Source organism: Phocoena phocoena, chromosome 6, assembly GCF_963924675.1.
Source record: "Phocoena phocoena chromosome 6, mPhoPho1.1, whole genome shotgun sequence".
In the NCBI taxonomy this organism is placed as follows: domain Eukaryota; kingdom Metazoa; phylum Chordata; class Mammalia; order Artiodactyla; family Phocoenidae; genus Phocoena; species Phocoena phocoena.
The window spans coordinates 66,667,254-66,691,444 of NC_089224.1; the positions used below are offsets into that span (position 1 = coordinate 66,667,254).

At 45.1% G+C, this 24,191-nt stretch overlaps 1 protein-coding gene across 1 annotated transcript; it reads right to left on the reverse strand.

Moving 5' to 3' along the window:
- Positions 1-240: 240 nt before the first annotated feature.
- Positions 241-23,967, reverse strand: KLF9 (KLF transcription factor 9). Its single transcript, XM_065879172.1, has 2 exons — positions 22,890-23,967; positions 241-2,790 (listed from the first exon to the last, which is right to left on the reverse strand). The coding sequence occupies exons 1-2, from the start codon at positions 23,392-23,394 to the stop codon at positions 2,561-2,563; spliced, it is 735 nt and encodes a 244-aa protein (XP_065735244.1). The 5' UTR covers positions 23,395-23,967; the 3' UTR covers positions 241-2,560.
- Positions 23,968-24,191: the final 224 nt, after the last annotated feature.

Genomic DNA, 24,191 nt, shown 5'->3' on the forward strand with positions numbered 1-24,191 from the left:
GTTCAACGAACTCTAGTAGTCCTATTTGAACCATATCTTGATAGAGTAAATCTAATTAGAATGCTGGTTCCTGTTTTGTGACATGTTAAAACAGGATTTATCACAAGGAATAAAAAGCCTTGAGTTTATACGTTATGTTACTATAACATATAAGAGAATATCAAATGTGTGTTCTTCAACGACTTGAAAAGGCAAGTAGCAACTTTTTTGGGGAAGTAAATTGTGCATTTTTTTTTTAAAACAAGTTGCTGCATTTACAACCATCTAAGTGCTGGACAAAAGCCACATGTAGATTTACTCCTGAAACTACAAAGATTGTCTTTCACTGACTTTGCTTGGTTTTCCTTCATTTCGTTCTGTGAGGGAAAGATGAGTTTGTACAAGTTAGTGGGTTGCTAGGCAACGCCAAACTCCTCACTCACTAAAAGGCAGCATGCAGAGGGTCACAAGCAGAACCATTCCATGAGTTCAGTAAGAAATAGGCAGCCTAACCTATTTCATATGGAAGAACAGATGTCCTTAAAACTTATTTTGGACACAGAAATTAAAATTTGGTTTAAAATAAGCGTTTCAAAAATCTGAAACAGAGGTAGAAAGTGTTCTTTATTTTTCCTGACATGTTTTCCCGTGAGAAAACACTTTCCTTTTTATCCCATGGACTGCTCCCAGTCCCTAATGTTAAAAGCAGTTCTCTTTACAGAACTACTAATACAACTACGCTGGTTAAACAAACAAAAGAAAAACACCGTGCTAGTGATGGCTACTGTACTGGAAGTTGGAGTCAGCTGTGACCCATGCCGGCTGCAGGAGCCCACACTGGTTCTGAACTGGAAACAAGCATGTGTCAGGTGAAATGATGAATTCACCCCAGGTTTACACAACACATCTCATAGCACACGTATAAACTAGAGTGCACCATAACTCCCTGTTTTAAATATCAGATAAAATTGTCAGAAAACGTTGTTTCTGATGAAAAAGAAGAATATGTAAACATTTCCCCCACGATCACTGCTGACTCCCCTATTTGAGGTTTCTTCTCAACGATGAAAACTCGGTTCATTTTTCTGACCACGTAAAGGCCAAAATTAAGTTTTCAGGTAAATGGCATATTATGCATATAGTGGTTGAGGCCATTTTAGACCCCTGGATACGAGATCTTATAGTGGTGAGGCTACTGATGTGAAAGATACAGTGTTGTGTTTTCATTCCTATATGTTCCATGTGCCTTCCTTCTCCAAAAGGGATGATTTTGCGCAGTCTCCTCTGAAATCATCGTGGTATCTTCCCTTAGCGCTCACTACTTACAGGGGTATGTTATTTTTCTTTTCACATTTCAGCTCCCTTTTCCTTTTACGTAACTCTCGCACCTGTTAGTGGAGGTTCTGTAGGAACATGGGACGGTAACCGACAAACCTTTTCCCCAAAGAATAAATGTTTCCAGAGCTAGTTACTGTTATGCACCCGTTCAAATAAAACCGAACAGAGTCAAAGCCCTCGCCCTTTGTGGCATTACGGTACAATAAGAAGAGGTTAATTAAAAGGACCGGAAATTTTGGAAAAGTTAATGGAGTTAAAATTGTTTGTTCTTTTTTAAATTAAAAAATATATATACTACCCTCCTTCTCCTTCAGCATCTGTTGTATATATTCTGCCCTCACATCTCTGCCATGATTTCATAGGGAAACGTGTATACTGTAAAATAAGCAGATTATAGCGTGGTTCCAAACAGAACGTCTGCTTCTATCCTTAAAGCACGTATTTAACTTATTCATCCTCTGCGTTAGAAAATAAAAGTGCAGCTTATGTTCAAAAAGTACAATTCATACAAAGCAAGGTTTGAAAGTTCTGTACTTACAGTAACCTTTCAAAGGTGTGTCTTGATTAGTATAAATTCATACTGCTTACCCATTGGCTATAAGTAACTTTTGTGTTTTCAAGTCTTTAGATGACAGATCATGCTGGAGTAGATGTGCTCTTGCTTGCATAAAGACAGCTGTGCTATGGCGTTTCGTATCTCAAAAGGTAACGTGATTCAAGAGAGTGGTTTTGCTAAAGAAACTGAAGCACACTCGTCATTACATTAAAAGGTAAGAAAACAATTCTGAGAGACAGCAAGCAGAAAGGGCCCAGAATCACCGCGTGATGCTACAAGTCAACTCACCCAGTCAGACATATGTACACCAGTGTTGAATCTTTAAAATTCTACCCCAGTCTTGGCTTTAACCCCCTCCCCACACCTGCCACCCCTCCACCCACCCCCAGAAGAAAATTAAGGAGAGGAAAAAAAAAAAAAAAAAAGCATTTATCTTCCCTCCAACAGTCAGAGACGGTTCAAAGTTGCCTCTGCAAGGGGGACCAAGTGTTGACTTTGATCTTAGGCTACAATGTGCTTTTTAAAAACAACGCAGGGAGAGGAAAATTAGACTAGTGACCAAAGAACAGCGACTTCCTGTGCTGGCAGCGCGCCTCTTCTGGGCCGTGGTTCCCACCTGTCTGTCTGTTCGCTGGGAGTAGTTCGTCCTTCCGGGTCCGTCCCTCCCTGGCTCGGGTGGGCAGCACCTCACAAAGGGTTGGCCAGCGCCTTTTTGGATCGCTTGATCATGCTGGGGTGGAACTCCGTGTGCCGCCGGGCGTGCTTGGTCAGGTGGTCGCTCCTCATGAAGCGCTTCTCACACAGCGGACAGCGGAACTGCTTCTCCCCCGTGTGGGTCCGGTAGTGGCGGGTCAGCTCATCGGAGCGAGAGAACTTTTTAAGGCAGTCTGGCCACGTGCAGGGAAAGGGCCGTTCACCTAAAAGAAGAGAATCAGGGATACAGGTTAAAGAACGTGTAACCGAAATTCTCCAGGCTGGTCCTGGTCAACCATCCCGATGACTCAGAAAATAACTCCTTTGTGTTCTGGGCCGAATTGTGTGCCCCCCATTCATAGGCTGAAGTCCTAACCCCCAGTACCTTAGAATGTGGCTGTATTTGGAGATAGGGTCTTTAAAGAGGTGATTAAGGTTACATGAGGTCATGTAATCTAATGACTGGTGTCTTTATAAGAAGAGGAGATTAGGTCACAGACTCGCAGAGGAAAGGCTGTGTGAAGATGCTGGGAGAAGATGGCCAGCTACAAGCCAGGGAGACGGGCCTCAGAAGAAATTGACTCTGCCAACACCTTAATCTTGGACTCCCAGCCTCCAAAACAGTGAGAAATAAATTTCTATTGTTTAAGCCACCCAGTCTGTGGTACTTTGTCATGGCAGCCCTAACAAAGTAATACCATGAAGAAATTGCTGAGAATCATCTTCTCTAGGTAAATGAGCTTGCTATTTGTACCCAATGGATCCCCAAGAGCCTTGGAAACTATATTTTCCAGTTTTTGTCTACACGGTTGCTGGTTTCACGAGTTCTCTCCGAGGAGTCAAAAACCTTAGCCCTTTGCTAAACTTCCTGGCATTGTACAGATGGAAGAGAACTGGGGCATCTAATCCAACCAACCTCCCAACAGAGGCAGGCATCTCCCCTTAAGCTCCTGAATGTTTGGCCACCCAACCTCTGCCTGAGCAATTCCGGTGGCAGAGCCCCTTAGCTGCCAAGGAAGCCTGCTTGTTTCTGAGCATCCCTGTAATAAACACTCTTATTGATGTGAAACCTGCCTTCCTGCGAAGGCCATATCTTAAGTTATATTGTCTTAACACTAAAAATTAGTTTTTTCCCTCTGCCACATAATAATCCCTTAACTATCTGAAGACTGCTATCGCGCCATTCTCTAATCTTTTCTGGTCTAGTTGAAACAATCCCAGTTTCTTCCATATTTCTCATAAAAGAAGAACTCACATAATTCTAAAATAATAACATAAGCGCAGGCACAGCACTAAGGGTTTCACACGCATTACCTCACTGACTTCCTACAGGACACCCCACGGAGGTGGCCCATTTTACAGAGGAGGCTTAACACTTGTCGGAGTTTCCACATCCCTCCCATTACGGTTGCTCTCCTCAGATTCACGCTATTGTCTCCCCGTCCCACTTAAAACGCAGCTAAGCCCCGCCCTCCAGACATGATCAGGCCAGCACTGGGGGCCTCTTGACCCCTGCATTGGCAGGGGAGAGTCTGTGTCCATGTTTGTTGGGCAGGACACACACAAGCAGAAAGGCAGAAAGAGCTGCTTAAGATCAGAGTCTTGCTTGCTCTTCTTGTGAGTGACTGTCACCACCCACCAGCTCTGAGCACCTGCCTACCTACTCCTCACACCTTTCCAAGCACAGCCCAAAGCAGCTGCTTCACAGACTCAGGACACAGACTCTGGTTTCCACAGAACTCTCCAGACACTCCTTAGGTAGGTGTGAGGAGGGAATCTTTTCTCACTCCTGTTCCCACCTTCCTGGAACCCAGAGAGAGGCTCAAAGGGCCTGGAGCTGCCCAGCGTGGTGCACCTGAGTCATCCAAACATGGTTCTTTTCCCCCAGCTTCTCCTAACCTGTGCCAGAGATGTGAAAACACAGATAATAACAACAAACACCTCTATCACCTTCATGACTAAGGTTTTACTTGCTGTTCTCTAAGCAGAGATATGGCCATCATGCCACGTACAACCTACCTGATCTTATGGGAAACGTGATGTGGGCAAAACAAATTTGTATAAACAGATTCACTATACACAGGTCTAAGTATAAATATTTCCTCACTGAGCTCTAAGCTGAAAAGCTACAGCAGCAAAAGGCAATAGCAAGCCGGTGAACCCTGAGCCCTACCCAAGGTGGATGATGCACAAGGATACTCAGAGGGCCAAAAAGAGAGGGAGAGGAAAAAAGGAGCTTCAGACTGAACCCTCTGAAAAATCCAATGACATGGAGTTGAAAGCTACACTTTTGCAACTTCTGTTGGATTAAAAAGCATTTTTACCCAGTTCAGCAGAACTTTTGAGCAAAAGGCAAAATGCAGGTTATCATAACCCAACAAGGTTAAGCTTTGCTGGGCAAGGACGACATCCCGTCTGACCTCCGTGCTACTTGTGCTGTCAAGCATTTAGTAAAGGCCTCAGCTCTGTGCGTGTGTGCGCGCTGAGTCTGCTCAAACTCCAGGTCACGCAGGTGACCAAATCCTGCTCAGGAGTTCCCAGACCACAGGAATATTTCCGGGCTATTTCTGAATCAGACTGCAGCCAAGTCCTCACTAACCCAAATGAAGAATCTATGGGAGAAGTGTTCTTTAAACATGTTATGTTAAAAAATATAATGAATAGTTAGAATTCATAGCGTGATAAGTTGTAAAAAAAAAAAAAAACAACAGACCCAAAACCCCTGTCTGTTGTCCCTTTCCTGAAGGCCTCTGTCCACTGCTTGATGATTTGGTGGGGAGGAAAGCAATGACAAGGAAAAGTTCTGTGTTTTCTCAACACTTGTTAGGACAGACACCCATCAGATGTTGTTTCCTTGAAGGAGTGGTAACGTGGTTTAGTTATTCACTGGCACATGTTTCTTTCAAGCGAGTCATGAGGGGAGATTAATTTATTTGAACGGATCTGTGTCCATTGTGGGAAAAATGGGTCAGAAGACCACTCTACTGTGTGCTAAGACTGGAAAAGAAATAAGGCACCCCTTGTTTTAACAAGATGGAAGTGATAGTCAGTGGAAAATCGTCATGAAGCCTGAATCAGCTGCATGTACTGGAGATCTATTAAGCATTTATATGCTTATGATTTACAAAGATTTCAAGTGTAATCAGGGTCCATTCCCATTGGGTTCCCTTTCGGTCTAGCTTATGGCTACACACTCTTCACTGCCCCTCACAGTTGGCATGTGATTGTTCTCATTGCTTCTAATCCAGGTGCTGTCATTGACCTAGCATCCTTTTCCCTGAGTGCTTCAGAGACACAGGGCCACCCACAGAGCCCAGAGCAAATAAGAGCCAACCGTAGCCTTTGTTAGATTCATATAACGTGTATAATTCAAGCTTACAGTTTCCAAGCGTTTAAAAATAGACCTATTTGGAAGTGAGCTGCTGGTCTAAAAGCTCTAGGATCATTTTGATTTTTCTCAGATCCTTTGGGAAAGCATTAGGGGCTTTTGGTCAATGATCTAAATCAGGGGTTAGCAAACTATGGACCATAGGTCAAATCTGACCTGCTGGAATAAACACCATTCCTATACTTAGTTTTTACCAAATGGTTGAAAAAAACCGAACAGTAACATTTTGTGGCAGGGGAAAGTTATATGAAATTCAGGTTTTCATGTCCGCATACAGAGTTGCATTGGAACACAATCATACTCATTGTTCATGTATTACCTATGGCTGCTTTTTCACTACAACAGCAGTGTTGAGTAGTGATAAGAGATCGTACGGACCACAAAACCTAGAATATTTACTATCTAGTCCTTTATAGAAAGTTGGCTGACCCCTGATCTCAATCTGCAGGCCTGAATTTCTATCTAGTGTACACCAGAATTTGTAATTCCAAATGTCTTCAGGAGCCAGACACATAAGAAAAGTGGGTGAAATGCCAAGTATATTAGACCATGGATTGTAGAGGAATCTGGGGCCAACTGGGGAGTGCTTTCCACACATAAAGGCATTCAAATTCGACACTTGATGAAACACTGTGCCAGCCAAGCAGTGTGTGTTCAGGGGACCTGGATTCTTCTTGGGGATTGCAATTTGCAGCCCTTTGAAATCATCCACCTCTTTAACCCAGTGGAGAGTTTGCATACAACCTATACTGTAGGATGCATTTCCACATGTTAGTTAATGATAGACACATATTAAGGTATCTAGAAAAAAATACGTGTTTTTTTTTTTGCGGTACGCGGGCCTCTCACCGCTGTGGCCTCTCCCGTTGCGGAGCACAGGCTCCGGACGCGCAGGCTCAGCGGCCATGGCTCACGGGCCCAGCCGCTCCACGGCATGTGGGATCTTCCCGGACCGGGGCATGAACCCGTGTCCCCTGCATCGGCAGGCGGGCTCCCAACCACTGCGCCACCAGGGAAGCCCCAGGCCCTTCCTTTCAGCTCAAGGCTAAGGCCCCCAAAAGAATGGTTAACCTTCTTTATACAGAACAAATCATATGGTAAAGCAACTATCAGTTAAAGAATATTTAAACTTGTCTTTCGTATTAATGAGAGAGTTACCATCCTCCTGGGGGAAAAAAATAAAAAAGAACAGACATGTACTCCTGCTTTATTTCTGGCCTTCACAGGAAAACACACCCAGAGGCAGTGACACAATAAAGTCTGCTTTACTGGAGCAGAGCTGGTAACAGCACAAGTTTCTGTGCATTCTCATTATTTATATACCACTTCCCTTCCCCTTCAGCAACAAGCTCAGCGCCTCTCACTGACAGACTCAGCTCTGAGTATAAAACATACTGGATCAAAACGGCTACTGAACACTCCATCAAACGTGTAAAAGGCTTTCTTTGCAGAGACAGGTCAGGCCTCCAGAACTCTCCTGGGTCTCCAGTGGGTTCAAGAGAAGCAGAGGGGGGGGCCTTCTGGCTATGCACTCGCTAACTTGATGGCTCATTGCTTTTAAGGAGCCTCCACCCTACCCGGTGATTAGTTGATGATGTCAAGTGAAGCTTATTCTTTTCGGTAAAGTCGTGAAGTGAACAGTGGTGAGCTTTCCATATAGAGGGAGAATGAGGACAAGTACGGGGATTACTAACTGGATATATCCAGCTCTGTCCAAGTTCCCCAGAGCTCAGATGGACAGCCATTGCAGTCCTGGCCTAGGGTCTCGACCCTCCCCCTCCCCCCTCTGATCCTCTCTCTTCCCCTCCCACAACTCCATAGAAGAGCCCAAAATGGGCTAAACTTAATTGGGTTTAAGAGGGTTAAAAATACCAACTCTGAAGCTTCCACTGCTTTGAGGAAAAGTAACCCAATCTAGTAAAACAAATCTAAGGGAATTGGGTCTCCTTTTCAAAATAGAACTCTAAAAATGTCAATTAATAATCATAGCTTCGCACAGATGTACAAAATCAAGGCTGTTTCTTGAGGAAAAATAGTGTTTTTCTTAATTACAAAAAAGCAACTAGGATTCCAGAGATAAAAGGATAATTTGATATTGGAAAATCATAATGATATTACATGTCATTTAATAGGTTAAATTCACCCCCACCCACACTCATATCTTGCCTTCATAAATGCAGAACAATATCTGATAAAATTCAACATCCATCCCTAATAAAAGCTTTTAGGAAAACAAAATAGTTCCTTAACAGGATAGAAAATATAGATTCAGACCTTTCCCCAGCAGGGTCAACAGTAAAATGAAGGCCGCATTCCCACGGAAGTCAGGCAAGGCAGGAATGGACTCCTGCCCCAATCACTGTAGCTATTTAACGTTGCTCAGGAAATGCTGGTGAGCGCAACTAGATAACAAATTAAGAAGTAAATTGTGGGAAGGAGGAGGCAAAATAAGAATTACTTGCAACTGATACAACTTCCTATTTGGAAAGTCTAAGGTGACAAAAATTAAAAATGCAGAGCAGAGACTGGCACAGCACTGTAAATCACCTATACTTCAATAAAAAAATTGAAGAAAAAAATGCATTCATAGGTGTAAATATACAAAAGAGCAATGGTTTTCTTATATGCTAAGCATAGTCAGTCAGGATAAGCCCACCAATAAAGTTCAGGGCCTGCATGAAGAAAATCATAAAACTATGATATGAAAGGAAATGAATAAATGGGACATTTCCCATGTCCCATTGATGGCAAGACCCAATGTTCTGAATATGGCAATTCTGTACAAATTCATCTATGAAATTAACACACACCATAGAAATTCTTTTTTCTTGAACGTAACAAAATTATTTCAAAGTTCATTGGGAAGAATAAATACCCTCAACTTGCCAAGACAATTTTGGAATAGAACAATAATAAATGAGCACTTGCAATACCAGTTATTAAAATGTATGATTAAAGCTGCAAAAATTAAGATAGTGCGATACCAGCATAGGAAAAGACAAATCAGTGGGGCAGAGTCAAGTCTGAAGATAAACCCAAGACTACAGGGATGGGCATTTCAAATCAGTGAAGAAAAGAATGTTTAATTCAATAAATGGCATAGATATCTGCTAAAAAAAAAATTAAATCTGGATCCCTACCCTTATACCTTACACTTAAATTCCAAATGGAATTATTTACATTTACTGTACATGTAAATGTAAAAAATAAAACCATAAAGGTAAAAGAAAATATAGGTGAATATTTTTAGAATCCTGGAATAGGGAGAGACTTCCTAAACATGAAATCAAAGGCAGTACCCTATTTGAAGGATAGTTTTAAAATACTTAAAAATGTTAAACTTCTGCATGGTAAGATACATATACATACACATATACACACACACACATAAGTAAAAAAATTTAAGAACCAAAACAGTGAACGAATAAAGGAAATTGCAGCCTATGACAAAAGGTTAAAATCTGTGGTACAGAAAGGACACTAGCAAATCAAAATGAATAGCCCAACTTAATAAAATTGGGCAAGGATGCAAACAAGTAATCTATAAAATAAGAAATACTAACATCCAATTAATAAATATATGAAAATATAGTCAATCTCATAAGTAATCAAAACATGCCAATCAAGACACCAATGAAATACACATCAGGCTGGTAAAAGTGTTAAAAAGTATGTTCATATACCTATCATTGATGGTGGCATGAGGAAATAGGCATGGGTGGAAATTAGAATTGTTCCAGGACCACCTGGTAATACATTTGTCCAGGAATTATTTGTGGTAACAATTAGGGAGGAACACAAAAATATACAAGGATACCAACATTGTTTATAAAAGGTAAAGCTTGGTGACAACCTAAATGTCTAACAATAAAGAACTGGTTTAATACTTTAGTGTTCCATACAGTGGAATAATATGTGCCTGTTAAAAAGGTACTAGATTATTCTATACAGAAGATGTTAGCAATACACGGCTAAGTGAAAAGAGCAGTGCATGATCTGCTGTGTATGTGTGTGAACTTCAAAGGAGAGGAAAAATCCTGGAAGAATATGTGCAAAATATGAACAATAGTTATCTACAGGTGAGGGGATAACCTCTACTTCTTTTTGTAATTTTCCCCTATGTTTTCTGAGTTTTTTAAGCAAGTACAAATTTCTTTTATAACGAGAAGTCAGAAAAGTCTTACACAAAACAAAGGTAACAACTGTTTTGATGCATATGAGTTCAAATTTTTCCACCAATGGATTGATCAAGATCTGATTCCATTCGAGGGGTGGGTAGTTTACACTCTATTGAGAAAGAAACTCCAGTGTCCGAGACCAAAGAAAGGCAAAGAATCCTTCTGCTTCCTTCTCAAACTGTTAGAAAGTGAGAAACTTTCAGAGTAAGCTACATGTGTTTTCTCACTCCTCCCCCACCTCCTCCTCTCCTTTTTCCATATGTGAAAGGAAAACGGCCCTTGAGAAGAGACAGGAATCTCCCTTCAGATACCAAGTGACACAGGCAGCGATGGCAGGGCTGCCCCACCAAGGAGCAGGCTCCTTAGGAAGCAGGGGGAGAAAGAGGCGCAGATACACAAAGCCCAGAGCCCAGCGCAGTGTTCCTGGTGGAGCACCAGCCCACACAGTTGCCGCAACCCGAAGCCATTGACACCGCACTGTCCATTATCATCGGTCCTCCTTCCCCATGGGAAAGCAATGCTAACCTGCAGGTACAAAAATGTGAGCTTTGCTTTACTGCTTTTCATTTCCACACCCAAGTGCAGAAGCACCCATACACTTGCATCGTCTGGGTACAGCCAATTCTACATTTCCCTGCATAAATCATTCCAATTAATATCAAACTCAAAAATCAAGAAATTTAAAAGCCTCCTGTTCGCCAGAAATGTTGCTACTACCTACACAGGTAGATGTCCTAAAAAGATAAAAATTCTTGATAGCTTCAGAAGAATCCTGCCTGAATGCCATCCCATCACATTATGGTTTGCTCTTGGCCTCTCTCTCTGAATCCCTCTTGTGATTTGGTTTCCTTTTACATTTCATTTGTTGATACAACGGACTCACTATAGAGTCTGGATGTGAGATTTTACTTCCTGGTCCCTCTGATTATCTGTGGAAAGCAGCCTGTTTCCATACTTGAGGTTCTGAACTGGGAAGTGGGTGTCCGTAACGTCTGCAATGCAGTACTTCCTCACCGGAAGCTGGTGCCTAGCTATTTGGAAGCAAGCCTGTCTGAATATTGCTTGTACATTCCCAACCTCAACTGATCTGTGAGATGGCACATGTGCCAGGACCTCAGAAAGGAAGACAACAGACAATAGAGTCTTGACTCTTTAGGTTCTCAACCCAGCAAGAGATATATCATCATGCCTTGATGTCTCCATTACCTGGCCCCCAGCTCAGCAACTCTGAAATGGCAGAGACGTAAGGTGACCTACCCACGTCCACACAGCTAGGTCCAGGCCCAGATTAGCCAATTCCCACGACTGCATTCCTCCTCCCACCCCAGCCTGTACTGCCTCTGCCCAGTTCTTTGTGGAAAAGAGAAATAGTAAATAAATAACCTACTAGGCACTAAACATTGAACAGGATATGTAAGTTTGATGGCAAAGCTATGCTGAGAACGTAGATTCTTTGAATCTTTGCATTCTGGGCTATTTTTATGACCACCTTAATTCAAACCCATCCTGTTTCAGATGAAGCCAACTCAGAGAGCCAATGACTCGCCCAAGGACATCCTTAGAACCAGTTTTCAAATTCTAGCTTCAGTTCTGAGCACTGAACAAGATTAGAGGTGAAAGCAGAACACAGGCCTTAACTAAATGTAGAGACAGCCTTTTTCCGTGTTTTTCTAATCCTCTCACTCCCAGGCCCTCCTTTCCAGATGCATTGCCTCGGGGAGGGAAGAGACAGTTTAAAACAAGTAAGTTGCTGCTAAGCTTGAGGTTTCAAAATAGAGTTTTAAAAATGTAAAGCAGACCCTGAAATCCTCAAATTCTCTTAATTTGCCAGAGCTTCGTAGCAAGACCTGAGCTATAGGGAGAGAAACTGGAGGAGCTGTGTTTAGGGAACAGAGGTCTGAGAAGTGCAAGCGTTCTGGACTCTCCTATTAGAAACAGTCTTGGGCAGTCCCAGAGGCTGACCACTGCTGCCTGGCCCACGGCATGCCTGGAGCCTGTCTGAGCCTCTCTAGGGAAGTCGCCACACACACCAGGGCACCTGAGGAGCTGGGTAGCCACGCTGAGAAAAGGGTCTCAAGTGTTTGCCTAAGTTTCCACCCCTCCTAATGTTTCATCTGAGGACCAGGACCCAAGCTGGTATATGGCACCCTGGGGGAGACCAGCAAGGTCAAAGGATGGCACGCAACACGGACAGCCCTTCCATGATGCCGGAAGAAGAGGTGAGGCTCTTGCCCACCAAGTAGATCACTCCCAGGAGAAAGAAAGGCAAAAGGAGAGACATAGAGAACTCTGATTTTGTGACTATGTACCCAAAAGAGAATAAAACTTAACACAAAAGAGACTGAGAGACCCCAAATTGCCAAGATAAAGTTTGTCCACCAACAGCAGAAATGGTGGGGAGGGCAGGGGGGCTCAAGAGAACTCAGTTCTCTTTGGCTCAAAAAAGACAATGAGCAAACCAGGAAGACACAGGAGGCTGTTGTCTGGTTAGTGGATGCCTTCTCTACCTGCCACCCAGGTCACGGCACTCGCAGTGACCCAGAGTGACTAGTGACGGTGCTCCAGCATCAGGTTTCCAGCTGTTTCTCTCTGGGCTCAACCTCTGTACACTGCTGGCACGAGAGGAAGGCTGCGATGACCACAGATCCTACTCACATATGCCACATGCGCCATCAACACATCATTTTTCCAGCTTTTACGGAGTGAGCCACTAATTCATACAGTCTGGTGTTTGTCACCAAAGACCACAAAGAACGGCAGGGTTGAGCTGTCCAGCTCTTACCAAACAGCCCCTGCCTGACTCCCTCAGGCCTCCTGGGGCAGGCGTTCCTGGACAGCGCTTTGAAGTTTGGGAGCAAGCAGGGCACTGAGAAAAAATGACTCAGGTCAGAGGTACAGACTGTGTCTCTTTCACGCTGGGAACCCCCGCTTCGGTGGGTAATGCTCAGCAGACAAGCATCTTGTGGCTGGCCATGGGTATGAATTGCAACACCCAAGGGGGAAAGCAGCTGTTTGGTTGTCATTCTGCTTATTTTCATTAAAACAGCAATGGTACAAAAATACTGTAGAATTATGACAGCATACAGATTTAAGTCATTTTTATATGTTTTTTTAAGTTATTTTTAAGATCTAATTTTTGCCTCTTACGATTTATTGCAGTGTTTTTGTTGGGCATTACGTACACCGAATAGATTTCTGAATCCCATTGGGAACCACCATATAAACAGCTCATCTTTGTAAAGACAAGGCCTCTCTCTATTAGCACACAAGGTGACAAACGTTCATGTAAACACAATTCATTCCTCTGGGCATTAAAATAGACGACTGGAATTAAGACCAAGTGAACGGTGCCACTGATCACATTGTTGCCGCTATACGTGTTCCGTGTGAGGTTTTGGGTACTGGCTCCTAGAACATCCACTGAGCAGGGCCTATGGGGCTGATCCTGACGATAAGAAATACGTGTTGAAATAATCTATCTTTTACAAAGACTATTTAGTATACAGCTATCTTATAGGTTGAACTCCAAAGAGAGTTCAGAGCTCTTTCTCTTCAAAGGGGAGAAAAATGAGAGAAATTGTTGTCATACTAATCTGTCTCTCATTTTGTCAAACTCTGCCTTTGGGAATATCCTGTCTGTAGTTCTAAATGGGTGGATCGAATGAACAGCTGTTGGTTTTGCCTGTCTGGCACCTATTGCCTCTTTGGGGTAATAAACAGCACACCTTGAATTTCCTTTTGGAAACCACTCCTTCCTCACTCTGAGTTTACGTAATTCCAGGTGGGCGACCCCACACCCCAGGCCCAGAGGTTGGATGTGACCCAGCTGTGCCACAGTGACTGAGTTCAGGGACAGGCACAAAATTCTGTGTTCTGAAGCCGGAAGCCTGGGACTTTTGCTGGAATCACTAGGAAAGGGGAACTGTCTTTCCACAGGGCTTGCTGAATTGGCAGGATGGGAGTCCGAACTGCTGGCAGCTATCTTACCACCGGTTCAGAGACAGCCTGCCGGTGAATGAAGCCAAAGCAGAGGAGAGCAAGGCTGGGCCAGGGAGAGAGGAAGGCACTGACCGCCTGTATCCAGAGATCCCTAACACTAGAGTGACCCCAAAGGCGGTGGAAATGGCAACCTATAAAGTTCTCGTTTTTACTAAGCCAGTCCAAGTTTGGGTTCTGTTCCTTACAACCAAGAGGCTTGATTAAAACAGCTGTGGACCCACAACTGGGATCTTTTTCAATTGGAAGGATGAAGGTTCTGGATAGCTACTGGAAAATACAGGATAGGTTTGGCCAGGTCCATGATTTCTGAAGGTATTCCTCACCAAGCTTCATAAAAACAAACCAGAAGCCAGAGCTAGAACCCAAGAGTAGAGACAATGGTGGCTTTGGGGCCAAATCCAAGAGAGCCATGCAAAACACAGGGTCTCTTACTACTGGCAAAAACCCAAGGAGTCCTCGTCAACAACCGTTCATGGTGCAACTCCAAGCACCTAGAAACACAGTAGGAAAACTTCAGAGTAACCTTGGACTAAGTTAACTACCTCCAATTCCTCCCATAAAATGAGAATAAGAGTACCTTCCTATCACATAGGACTTCTGGGAGTTTAAATGTAACAATGTGTGTAAACCATTTGGCTTGGAACGTAATACATGCTGGATGCTTCATTATTATCACTATCAATAGCATTATTACTAGCATTAATAATTTATAATTATTATTACTATCAATACTATTATTATCCACAACATTCACAGTACCTGCTGTCAACATCTAGCACACCTCTTTGCATGTAAGAGTTACTCGATAACAAGTATTTTTTAAATGAATGAGCTGCTGCTGGATTAATGTGGAACTGTAAACAAAAATTCTAAGCACCTCAAGGGCTTCTGGCCAACACATGTAGATTATTTTTAATTGTAATATTTAGTATATGGAGACACTGTGCTAAATGCATTAAATACCTCATCTGAATTCAGTTTCATAAAAACTATGAATATATAATTACTGAACTCCATTTTACAGATGGGAAAACTGAGGCTCAGAGAGTTCTCATAATTAGAAAGTGGCAGAGGCAGGATTCAAACACAGGTAGGAGGGACCCCTAGGCCGGTGTTCTACTGGCTCTACCTACTGCCTCCCTGCTGAAGGTAGAGACCTCTCTGGAGACCCCTCATCTTCAAGTTCCTTAGGGTGGGCTGGTTTCCTTCTCACAGGCCTTACTCTGCTTTTCTGACTGCCTCTGTCCCGTCAAAGCTGGCTCCCTGGAAGGGAGAGATGGTAAAATCTCCATCTCTCTGATGAAAGAGGATCTGTAAGATTCCTTCCAGTTCTTAAATGTCCATAATTCTCAGGCAGAATTCTTGTGCTTTTGTCTATTGCCTGCCTCACTGCCCCACTTCGGTTCAAGTCAGGTCCTCTGGGAGGCACTTCTAAAACAACGGAGACTCGCCATGGAAAAACGTTCACACTTTATTTAATACAAAATACTGCTGCCTGCTTTTCAAATCCTTGTCATTAGTTTTGTATGACTTAAGCTCCAGTCTCTTTATTTTAATCTATTTAAATAAAGTCCTCACTTCAAAAAAAACAAAAAAAGGGCTCCATCAGGGCCGAATTCCATTCTGCTGTTCAAATTTGCGATCATTTTCAATTTTGGTTAAAAAAAAAAATTCACATGCCCGGTGGTCCTGGGCTTAGATGGTGAGCTTACTGGTTCTTGCAGCTCTAGAACCTTTAGATTTCAGATCCAGATGTTCAATTCTCATCTCAAGACTCGAAAGGCTGATAAACTGAGATTACAAGGGAAGCCTGCGGGTGCACCATGCACCGTTGTAAACATGGGCTTTAAGCACAAATAGAAAGGATGCCTTGGAAAATCCCACGGATGAAAAATGGATGCCTCTCACTCCCTTAGTGGGAAAGGCATTCTCTATGAATAATAACTAACGTTAGTCCTATTATTTGCTGAGGGGACCGTGTGAGGCTGGGATAAGACAAATGTCTACTCCTGGCCTTAATGCACCAAAAAGGTATTAAAGTTTCGGGAGGGCTCCAGGAAGGGAGGAGTAGGAAATCCCACAAGCAATGGCCTTGGCCGCTCCCATAATAAAAGGGCAGAGCTCCCCCCCACCCCCACCCCCACCCCGACTGACTCCACCTCTGCCCTTTCACTCCGTTAATTTGGTTAATGCAAAGCAGCTCTTTAAACCAAGGTTAAAACAAAACAAAAAAATGTTAACCAGACTGAAAAATCCTCAGGAGACCATGGGGGAAAGGAATCCAAACCTAAGAACTGCAAAGAATTCAGTGAAGGAAGATCTCCATTTGGCTAAGCTCCAGCCTGGAGCACTTCAACTTCCAAGGACCCCCATGTCCTCATTGTGCTGCTGAGGAAACTGAGGCTCTGGTAGCTTCTACGCTCTGCCCAACGTTATGTGCCTGCCAAGGCAGAGAGCCAGACTTTGAACCCTGGTGGTGTGCTTTCAAACCCTCCAGAGCACCCCCAATGCTTCAATGGAACAATCCTTATCTATCTGAGAGGGTTTAAAAAAAAAAAGTATTCACTTTTTTACAGACAAAATGATGGATGTGATGACCTCTCAAGGTCACTTCCAACATCCAAATTCTATTCTTTTGATACTAACAACTGCTTACACCAAATGCTCTGAGTTGGGCTTAGGCCTGTGACTAACTTCCCAACAAAAAGTGGGCCAGAGCAAGAGGCAGGACTGCTCAAAGACCACAGCAGAGGATCCCATTTCTTTCCCTTTTTAACTGTCTGTGGGCTTTTCTCCTTCCTTTGCCCCTCCTTTTTGCATGTGTTGCATAGAAACAGAAACTGCCTTTGTACCAATTACTAGGCACTAATTTACGCTCTTCAGTGGGCACGGGACTTGCTGGAGAAACATTAGGAAAAGGTGGGAGGGTCGGACGTGGGGGAGGATTCTAGCAGCAGAGGCCTGGAATGCTGCAAGCTCTTTCTCCAAGCCTGAGAACAGACAAGAGGAGGAAAGAAAATTTAAAAAGTAACTGGAAAAAATTTTTGGAAGACTAACAAAATTGACAAAGCTGGCTTTTCTTTTTCTTTTTTTTAAATCAAGTATGCTCACGATCACAAGGCATTCTGAAATCAAGATGATGGTCAAGAAATCCGACTCTAACCAGGGCACGATGTCAGGTTGCTTTAGGGGCTCCTGAACGAGTGAATACTGGGAAATCACCCACCCACTTTTTTTCTCAATGAGCTTATTAAGGAAGACCATTGTCAGCCGCTTTCCCAATATGTCACATGATGTTTCTCCCTGGGAAGTTAAATCGGGGAATTTCCCACAGACATTGCAGAATGACTAGCTCCTAGGATAAGCGTCAACAGTTGAGCCAGGAATGTATATCTGACCCTTATGTTCAGAGTCTCAAGAACTGATTTCCCTCAGGTTACATCTTTGCGTCTGAAGGTAATAGGGTGTTACCATCAAAACAGCACGCTGTGGACTCTGGTACCTCCCTCCCTGACCCAGGCTCCACTTGCATTCCTCCCCTCTCTCTTCTCACCACTCACAGATTTGAGAGGAATATCACGGGAAACAATGGTTTCACTCTGTAATTCTACTCCACTTGTATTTTCTGTTGTGAGACAGTAATCCCGCCAGCAGCAGCAGTTCTTCTAAGGCAACCCCGCTTTGTCTTGCTAGGGCAGCTAGGTGCAGGATGATGAAGGATGGGGCGGGGGAGGGAAGTGAGGAGGGAGCAACTGGTCCTTCCTACCTCCAGGACTAGGAATAACGAGCTGTTAGGCCCCCTCACAGGCCTCAGTCCCCAGAGTGAGATTACAGCAGTGAGCTGGGGCTCAAGCAGCTGTGGGCCATCTTTCCTTGGAAGCAAGGGAGTCTCTAGCCTCTTGTCTGAAACCCAGAAGCAAACCCTGCAGGACATCCTTGCAATTCTTAGACTCCTATCATCCTCCACAGCTAGAGCCCGTTTGCAGTCCTTTGCTCTCATTTTTTCCCCGACAGGTTACATGAGCCTGGGTCTAGACAGTCTCACTGGGGATGGGGACGGGGGTGAAATCGCCCCCACAGGGCAAAGATTGGCTCTTTGGCAGGTTATAAAAGTCTTAAGCTATTACAATGGTTTGTGGCCTTATAAAGGGGCACAGTACATAAGCAGCTCTACAGTATATCTGTGGTACTAAAATGTCACGGAGAGGACAATTATAGGGGAAAAAATGGCTAATCTCCTTAGGGGAGAGAAAGTGGAAGAAAAGGTGGCGAAACGATGATCTATGCAGGCCCCACTCAGACTTAATTGTAAATACATCTTGGATGAAGCATGTCAGGCTATGAAATACCACTCTACATCACTTTGGGAAGCATTATGGAAAGAAGAAGGGGGCAGAGAGGTGGTTTCCTTAAGGACCAAGGCACAGGGCCTCCCTTCTACTCAGGAAGAGAAGAGCAAGTGGGAAAGACTGGGCAGGGGCTAATTCATGGGCTGCCCAGAGGCCATTTCAACACCCTGCCCTGTCCCTCAACCCCTGCCTCCTGGGTAACGGAAGTGGGTCCTTCTCATACCTCTGATGGTACTAGACTCTCCCGAACCAAAAAGTTGACTCCAAAGCTTTTTGTAGCAATTAAGGAAGAAGAGTTCATGAGGCACAGAGCAGGCCTGGCTCCTGTATAAGCAAACTTTTAAAACTTTAGTCTCAGGGAAGGAAATCCGCCTGAGTTAGAGCTAGCCAGTGATGGATGTTGCTAGAGGGGCCAGAAAATCTATTTCCTGTTTGGAGGATAACTTCCATGGTGGGAGCTACCCAGGTCCCCTCCACCAGATATTCTAGGTAGCCCAGAGAAATGTTCAAACAGGATAAAGAGAAACAGAAGCAGCCACTGCTGGCTGCTTTTGCAGCTCTTGTCTTTCCTTGTTTTTCATGAACTTCTTTCTGCCCTATTAAAAAAGTACATTGTTTTAAAATTTTTCCCACAAAACTGGGGTGTGCTGATCGGGATTTAGGGCTTTCTGGTTTGCAGAATCCTGTAAGTAGTGCCCTTAAGCTCAACCCATCGTCACCATTTGGGGACAGCTGATTTAAGTCCCTCCAAAAAGATAGTAAAATTGTACCTGGCATGGAAGTAAGGCCTAAGGTTTCTATCACTGCGATGGCAACCTAGCATGACTCTACATCAGCTGGTTCTGATGACTTCTGAGCTGGAATTTGGATGCTGTTGTTTACCTCTCCAAAAGATACCCCCATGTGTGTATGTGTGTGGGGGTGTGCCTGTGTGCATGAGCAGGGTGACCACAAAGTTAGGAAACTTGGGATAATCCTTTTTTCTTTTTTCTTTTCGTGGTCCTAGAGAGGCTGAGGGGACGTGGGAGAGGGTCTGGGGAGTCAGTGGGTTTGGGTGTGGGTTTGTGGAGGCCAATTTGGGGTGTGTGCTCAGAGGTGGGGGATGGCGTGTGGATGCAGGGTGTGCCAAGATAAACTTAAAGTGGGTTGCATTTTCAAATAATAAGCTCAGTATGTTTTCAGGAAAAGTACTCCAATGGGTCTAATACTTAATCAGAAACAATACACTCTTAAGTGTCCAAAAGGTCTGGAGACAGAAAAGTTCATATTCCTTGTACTTTTTCTCAGATTAACCATGGATCCACTGCTTAAATTTTAGAGGTACATCACCTGAGAAGGTATCTGATCTAGAGGGTGAAGAAAAACAAACTGAACACAGTATTAGAAAATGTAAAGTACTGTACTACTTAAAACTAAGTTTCTTCTATGTTTCCTGATTTTCAGCTCTGCCCAGTACACACAAACTATTATCTTTGCACAAGAATCCAAGTTCAGAGATAGTACCCTATCTTGTGTATTAAGAAACTGAGGCTCAAATAGAGAAGAGACTGCAAACTTAAATGCCAACAGAGACCATGTAAATGATTAAAATAAGGGACACTGCCTCATATAAAGAACGGTCAGTTCAAGCCAATTGTTGCTGGGCAGGAATTCAGACGCAGTATTGCCAGTTCATTCGATTTTTCCAGAGAAGCCAGAAATCTGGATTTGTGTGGAAATCCTGATTTTTCCATGTTAGTAACAAAATCTTTACAAACCCTGTGCTAGTCAAGCCAAACAAATTTGCAAAGCAAATTCAGCAGCAGACCTCTAGTTTACAAACTCTGACTTCAAGGAAGTAGGTTAACATCTCACAACTGGGAAACAGAAGGACAAGTCAGAACCCACCTCAGTCCACCTCAAAGGGGTCTTTTCTCTTAGGATACTCTAGAAATAACTGTGCTGAACTAAACACAATTTTAAGAGGCTCAACTTCTAAAGCCACTGGTTCTGGGACTTCCCAGGTGGTCCAGCGGTTAAGACTCTGCGCTTCGATCCCTGGTCAGGAAAGTAAGATTCCACATGCCATGCAGCGTGGCCAAAACAAATAAATATATAAATAAAGCCACTGGTTCTATAAAAGTGGCATCTGTATGAGACTCTAGGAGGAGAGGAGCAAGCAGCAGGAGGGATTCTGGTTGGGCCACATTGTGCAGGGGGGGTGTGGCTGGAATTTTAGTTCTTAAAAAGTCTTCACAAAATACAGACATTCCAATTGCTATCTCTTGGCCATCTTCTGGGTTTAATACCAGCAAAAAATAGAAAAATTAAAAAAAAATTTTTCAATCAAGATGCTACCCCACCCTAAAGACAATCTAACTGGAAGCTGAATGGGAAACTTCCAAATGCATGAGGCCTCCTACGAGTCTCTTATTTAGAGTATCCCTTGCACACACCTTCTCTAGCAGGATTACACTTCTGACAGTCTTTACAGAGGCTGAGGTTTTTGTCCAACCATGTCCTAGCATTACAGAGCCCCCAAACATAAATAAGACACCTGCAATTACCACATCATTAGTTTCAAAAGACTGACTGTAGCATATAAAATGGGATTAACACTTCACTTCATTTTCCACTCTGGACTGTGTAAAAGGTTCTCCTGAAACAACTGAGCTCACTTGCCTCATGGAGAATTAAAGAGCAGCGTGCGTGCACGCACACATAAGCAGCCATTTCTATATGCCTGAGAAAATCACTCAGCAGAACGGCCCAGAATGCTCTTCTGAGTTGGGCAGACTCAGGGAGCTCACAGAGAAGCTCCGCAGGCCTCCCCAACTGCACAACTGGGCAGCTCCCTGAAGGAGAAAGTGCCTTTGCTCAAGGTGGCAGTGGGTGTCCCTGTGAGCTGAACTCTGGGAACATGGCTGACACAGCCAGGCCCGCCCAACAGCTGTTGGTGAGTAACACCCTCTGGTTAATATACCCCTACCTCACCCTGGGAGCCACGCTAAAGGTCACATCCCCCAAGACAGGCACATCAACCTTACAGACACAAACTTTAAAATGTGCTGTTTTACGGCAACCTAGATGACAACCGCAAAGAGAACCTGATTTTGCATTAACCATGAGGAGGATATTCAGCTTTACTCCTGTGCCAGCAGCCACCTCCACAAGAAGCACTTTCCAAAGGAAATAAAATATGAGATGCAGTTACGTGGCCTCTCTTAAAAAAAGCAAAACCAAACCATACCAGCCAATGATCATTTTGAAACCACAGGCCCAGGGCCTCATCTTAAAAGTACCAACAATTACACCAAAAAACGACAATACTTTCCAAGTAACTCCAACAACCTCCTCTTAAACATGGTGTTATAGGACAGAGGGAAAGGAGTTCATGAGAGGACCAAGCACTGTGCTTCCTTATCAGAACAGCAGCTGTTAAAGGAACCTTACTAAAGATGGGGAGACAGCATGGTCAAGTGTGAATGCTTTCCAACTTTTTCTGAATATGTTAAACAGAACCAACAGAATTGGCTGACCAAGGTTCCTATAAGTCTCCAAAGCCCATTTTATACTGCAGATGTCTTACCAGCCACATGCATCTGATCAGCCCTGCCTTTGGCTCTCCCTGGGAGAGACCCCTCCACGGGGCCTCCAGAACATCCCAACGTTCATTATCAGCCTTGACCTCCGGCAAGAACCACACCTCCTCACCAACTGCTCTATTCTGGGTGGCGGGTGCGACCTAAATCACGTGGGAAAAAATCCACTCTGAAATCTCATTAAAAAAGCTAACTAGTTGTGAAGTTAACCAACCATCACTTGATCAAACTTCTCTGCTGCCTGAAGCAGTGTTATTTTAAACCTCTCTGGGGACTCTTGGCCAAATTTAAAACCACCTTGGCAAGCCCTGAAAAGTAGCAAGCATACAGCTAACCGAGCCCTTAGTCATCCCTAAAAGGTTCCATATAATGTGCGCCGCTTCTCTCCAGGTTTCGGCCACTTCGCGGCAATCCCACAAGACAGTAAAATAAAAGATACGCCATTTGACTGTGCCCCCCAACCCCCGCCAGCGTCTGTCCAAGTGGGGTGGCCCCAGAGTCGCCGGGTGCGGGAGTCCTGGGGGGGGGGCGGGGCGGGACAGGGGAGGGGCGGCACCACTCCCCATGAAGCCACGCACATAGGCTGGCACTGGGCACTCACTCTGCCCGCCAGGTTAAGGCTCTCCGTGGCTTCTAGAGGCTGGGGACGATTAAGGAGTGAGCTTTCCGTCTCTAACCGGTTCAATCATTTTAAAGAGTTAAACAGCATCTCATCCTAAGTATTTGCACCCTTTCGGCCGAGCGTGGTGTCCTTTAACGCCCAGGAAGGCTGCCCGGCCAAAGGTTAACTAACCCGAGAGTTGGGTGGGAGAGGGAGACGCCGCTAACCTGTATGCACTCTGTAATGGGCTTTGAGATGGGAGGATTTTCCATAGACTTTCCCACAGCCACTGTAGGGGCACTTGTGCCTCTTTTCGGAGGCGTGTTTCCCCTTCGCAGCCACTCCAGGGTGGAGGAGGGAGAGCGGGCTGGGCGCGCTGCCAGGATCCTGTCTCTCCTCCGGGCTGTGGGAAGGACTCGACCCAGATTCGGTGGTCACGTCGCTGTCGGATCCCATATCCTCATCTGGACTCTCCAGGCTGTCGCTGCACACCGAGGGGGTCTGGATGGGTCGGTACTTGTTCAGGTCCAACAAGCTCTTGGCGATGGTGACCAGCGTGCAGTAATCCTTCCAGGTGTCCCCCGGGTCACCATGCTCCTTGGTCACCTCGCGCTCAGGTAGTCGCAGCCGCTCGGCGTCCGGAGCGCCCCCATGCTCCGGCACCGCAGCGCGGTTCGAAATGGAAACCAGACACTGGGCAGCCACGAAGTCCATGTAGGCGGCCGCGGACATGGTGCGGGCGACAGCAGCCCCGGAGGCGCGGCCAAACTTGGCGGTGGCTGCGGAGGTTCGGCTCGCCGTGCCCTGGCCTCGGACGACGAGCGCGGCGCGGCGCGGCGCAGCGGCCAAGGGGGCGGGGGCGCGGGGCGCTTCCGACTCGCAGGAGCGCCGAGGCGACCTCAGCCCCTCATCTTTACGTAACCGGCAGCGCCTCCGCACGCAGCATCCACGGCCCCGGGCTCCGCCGCGCTGCCGCCTCTCGCCGCCTCCGGCGCCCAGAGCCGGGCGCAATCCGCCCGACCGGCGCGCAGTCTGCTCCGAGCCGGCTCCCCTGGAAAGATGCCACACGTGGCGGTCGTCGCAAGTTTATTCGACCGAAAACGCCCCGAGGCGCTGGGAGAGGAAACTGCAAGAGAGGTACACGCCCTCGGCCGCCTTTTCAGTCGAGCCAAAGCCCTAGGACATTCACCCAACCACCCGGACGTGGGTGGCAAGGGCCGGACCAAGCGCCAGGTCTAAGAGACACTTTTCCCCCAGTCCACTGACGGCTTCTGAGCCCCTGCTCTTGCCGGTCCGCACCGTTCCGGCATTCTCTCGCTCAGTAACAATTTCGCAGAATCCCATCACGTCACAATCCAAATCCCCTCCAATTGGCCAGTGGGGAGGGTGATTCAACTCTGTTTACTTTCTTCCCCTGCCAGTCAGAACAGCCTTTCGGTGGAGAGGTGCGTCTAGAACTGAGGCGTGCGGCCAATCCGACAGTTCTGTTTCGATGCCTCGTGCTACCTCTACAGCCTCGAACGCTGACA